Source organism: Pleurodeles waltl, chromosome 1_2, assembly GCF_031143425.1.
Source record: "Pleurodeles waltl isolate 20211129_DDA chromosome 1_2, aPleWal1.hap1.20221129, whole genome shotgun sequence".
Taxonomy (NCBI): domain Eukaryota; kingdom Metazoa; phylum Chordata; class Amphibia; order Caudata; family Salamandridae; genus Pleurodeles; species Pleurodeles waltl.
The window spans coordinates 859032365-859036332 of NC_090437.1; the positions used below are offsets into that span (position 1 = coordinate 859032365).

A 3968-nucleotide genomic window follows, 5' to 3' on the forward strand; every position below is an offset into this window, starting at 1 on the left:
CTGCCTCTTACTTGACAGATGATGTTAGTTGTCTGAAGACCAATGACCTAGATGACCTGGTGTCCTGCCATTTGATAAGTTTTGTTTTGACCAATGACTTTGTGTTTCACCACTGCGCATATTAGTTGCTCAATGTTCACCAGTAGCACATGGTATGTTTTGTTCAGTTTAGCCGCCTATGGGCTTTGACATTGCATTAGTCATTACATTCTGTATTCTGCCTATTGGCTTTGACATGGCATTAGCCATTACTTTCTGTATTCAGTTTAGCCGTCTATGGGCTTTGACATTGCATTAGCCATTACATTCTGTATTCTGCCTATTGACTTTGACATGCTATTAGATATTCTGCCTATTGGCTTTGACATGATCAGCTCCGCTGCCTATTGGCTTTGACATGATATTATACATTGCATTTTGTATTCAGCTCCGCTGCCTATTGGCTTTGCCAAGCTGTGTTTTTGCACCAGAGAACCAAGATGTTTTGCTCTCACAGTAGACTAGACCTGATAAGAGAGAGTACATGGGCGTTGTTTCTCTTCCCTTGAGCTTGGGAACAGGAGTAGTCTTGGAGACCTGGCCAGTCTCCAAAAGGCTTGTTCAGTTTCCCGGGTCTGAGAGGAGGGGGCACACCTTTGTAACGAATGTAACAGGCTGCAGAGAGTCAGATTCGAATCTGCCGGACCTCGTGCTGGAGCTTGGCGCCAGCTGCCAGCATCCCGTGTGGGTAGATGACACTCTTTCTCGCGGCTGACAGGGGTCATCAGCTTGCAGACCTTAGAAAGATGAAGCTGTGAATAGTTCCCACACGGTGAAGTATTTGTTTTGCTTTGCATTCAATATCTTATAAATATAACCTGCTGTGTATATTGCAAACTGATATATTTTGTTTGATTAACGCGGACTTGAAAGCTACTAACTCATTCATTCATAAACATTGTGGTTGGGGAAGAATAAAATAACAATAAAAGTCTTCTTTGACCTCAGAAGTGCATTTCTGTTGTGTTATGTTAGTGCTTAGAAACTAAATAAGAGGAAAGCACTACAATTGGTACCTGGAGTCGTGGGGTGTCGGTCATTAAGAGGTGATTAAGAAGGGGTTTGACGAGTTAGTAGATTTCTAAGTGCACACTTTAAAAGTGTAATTGTTTTTTGTTGTTTGGAGAATTACAGAAATTGTTTTCTGTTTGGAGAATCACAGTAGCACGGCAGACCATGTCTGAGAATACATGTGTTGATGAACTGCCTGATGGTGCTAAGAAAAACTGTGAATTGTTTTCTGTTTGGGGAATTACAGAAGAAAATGCATGTGTAGCTAAAATGCCTGATGTTGTTTTGAGAAATAATTCCCGTTGTATATATGTAGAAAAAGTGTGTTTTGGAAGTAATGATGACAGAAAGGTCTGGATACCTTTATCTGCTTACAGAGAAATGCAGGAGAAATGTAGGAAGTTGGAACATGAAAATAGGAATTTACGTGAGCAAATTAGCCAGGATACAATAATTCAAAATAAGACTGAAAGTTATAAAAGGGCTGTTTTTGAAGAATCTTTCTTGTCCCATTCCAGTAATGAGGGGGTTAAGACAGCTCCGAGCTGCACTGAGTTTCTGTGTGAGCCAGGGTTTTTGGCAGCCAAAATGCATTCCTTAACTGATAACACGGACGAGAGAGCTCAGAATGTGATTTACGAGTTACCGTTGCAAAATGCACAAGTAAAACGAAGGATTTTAGAGCAAGACACCCCGAGTTTCATTAGCTTGTTTGATTTTTGGAAAAAGAATAGCCCTCATTTGAGAGAAATCCTAACACTTTTGTATATGGTCACTGTGAAAAATAATATGCAGCTGCGCGCTTGTGATTTGGCAAATGAAATAATGCAGACTTTAGGTTTCTGCGCAGTGCAAGAAGGAAATACTTATGTACATGTAATTCAAGAACAAGGGAAGAAAATACTGCCCCTAGCTAGAATCATACAATGGATCTGGTACTTGCAAGACAGGGCTAGAGTACCACAGATAAAAGAATTACCAATGAAGTTGAATGCACCATTTGAATTCGTGTCCACTGAAGATAAAAAGCATGTTTGTTTTACTAATGATTCATTGACTGAAATGTTGTTTTCTGGCACCGTAGAAGGAACAGCGTTGTATAATGTGTGTCAGATTTTAAAGCAAGAGCTACGTGAGATGTGTCATTTTTATGCTGATTTTTGGTTCTTTGATAATGTTTTAGCACCTAACTGGTTCAATTACCTTGCAGATGTTAATGAGAAAAATGCAGAGAGAGAAGTGTTCACCCAGAATTCTGCCTTAGTGGGGATGGCTATGTGGGTGCACCAGAAATGTGAAAAAGCCACTTACAGGTGGGCAGAGATGAGAGAGATGCCCATTCCCCTAGATTTGATAAAAACTGTGCAGCACGCACAAAAGCAATCTGTCATGCAAGCAGTCACAGAGCAGTTGGGGAGAGGAAAGCTACCAGAACAGAAATGGCAAATTGATCAGGTTTTAGGGAGAGTGATTGCTGCAAATTACCAAGGAAAAATCGAAATTATGCTGATACCTAGAAAAGAATCTGATTCATTCATACAAATTGGAGACAGAATGGCCCAAATTGACAAAAGTGCAGTGAATGGAGGTTTGGTAAAGAATGAGTCTGCCCCAGCCCTTCTGACAGTGCAAGAAAAAGGAAGCTGTGGTGCAGCAGATAAAAACCTCAGTACTGATGTGTGGGCTGAAGCCCCAAGTGACCCTCCAGAACCTGCAGAAAATATAACAAAGGGCCCCAAAAACGTCCTGATAATAAAACAGGGAAAGAAAGAGAAAGGGTGCAGTTTAAATGAAAAATGTTATTTGCAAGAAAAGTCATACTTGTTTCTTTTGCAGATCCTACCACGTTTCGCCACTGTCCCTGAGTGCGCTGTGTGGTCCCCCTTCCGGTGTGTGCGTGTGGGGTCGGGGAAGGGACCGAATCCCCAACCTGAACCTGGCTGAGTAAAGTGCCAGCACCATGGATCCATTTTGCGCAAACTGCGCCTTCAGTTCAAGTTCAACTTGTTTGCTGTGTTTTTTTGTTTTTTTTGCCTCTCGTTTGGAACTCTGACTTTTGCTTACCTTCCAGAAAACCTTTCAGGTGGACCGTGCACCTTTACATGAGCAGAACTCATGCCACATCAAATTGCTAACACTGTTGAATTAGAGACTCATTCAGAAAAAAAAAAAAAAAAAAAATTGCCCAGTCTTTTCTATGTAGATGTATCTGATGTGAAAGGTTATGAGATCAATGTGTTAATTCACTTCTATTGCTTTACAGGGATTGCTTTGATCATAATGTTTTTTTTTGTGCTGATGTTTTTTTTTTGTTTGTTTGAAATATGAGATATGTGAAACAAAAATTCATTGGTCAAAGGGCGGAATGTCCTGCCATTTGATAAGTTTTGTTTTGACCAATGACTTTGTGTTTCACCACTGCGCATATTAGTTGCTCAATGTTCACCAGTAGCACATGGTATGTTTTGTTCAGTTTAGCCGCCTATGGGCTTTGACATTGCATTAGTCATTACATTCTGTATTCTGCCTATTGGCTTTGACATGGCATTAGCCATTACTTTCTGTATTCAGTTTAGCCGTCTATGGGCTTTGACATTGCATTAGCCATTACATTCTGTATTCTGCCTATTGACTTTGACATGCTATTAGATATTCTGCCTATTGGCTTTGACATGATCAGCTCCGCTGCCTATTGGCTTTGACATGATATTATACATTGCATTTTGTATTCAGCTCCGCTGCCTATTGGCTTTGCCAAGCTGTGTTTTTGCACCAGAGAACCAAGATGTTTTGCTCTCACAGTAGACTAGACCTGATAAGAGAGAGTACATGGGCGTCGTTTCTCTTCCCTTGAGCTTGGGAACAGGAGTAGTCTTGGAGACCTGGCCAGTCTCCAAAAGGCTTGTTCAGTTTCCCGG

The 3968-nt window shown here is 41.0% G+C and overlaps 1 protein-coding gene across 1 annotated transcript; it reads left to right on the forward strand.

The window, feature by feature from the left end:
• Positions 1-450: 450 nt before the first annotated feature.
• On the forward strand, positions 451-3236 carry LOC138304558 (uncharacterized). The gene is made up of 2 exons (XM_069244720.1): positions 451-2363; positions 2887-3236. Exons 1-2 carry the CDS (start codon positions 1216-1218, stop codon positions 2996-2998), a joined length of 1260 nt encoding a protein of 419 aa, XP_069100821.1. The 5' UTR covers positions 451-1215; the 3' UTR covers positions 2999-3236.
• The last annotated feature ends 732 nt before the right edge of the window (positions 3237-3968 follow it).

Bases quoted from the DNA above. Each gene is read 5' to 3' on its own strand.
- LOC138304558 (XM_069244720.1), top strand. From the start codon at position 1,216: ATGTCTGAGAATACATGTGTTGATGAACTGCCTGATGGTGCTAAGAAA. The intron at 2,364-2,886 runs GTGGGCAGAGAT...TTTCTTTTGCAG, and splicing joins TGTGAAAAAGCCACTTACAG to ATCCTACCACGTTTCGCCAC.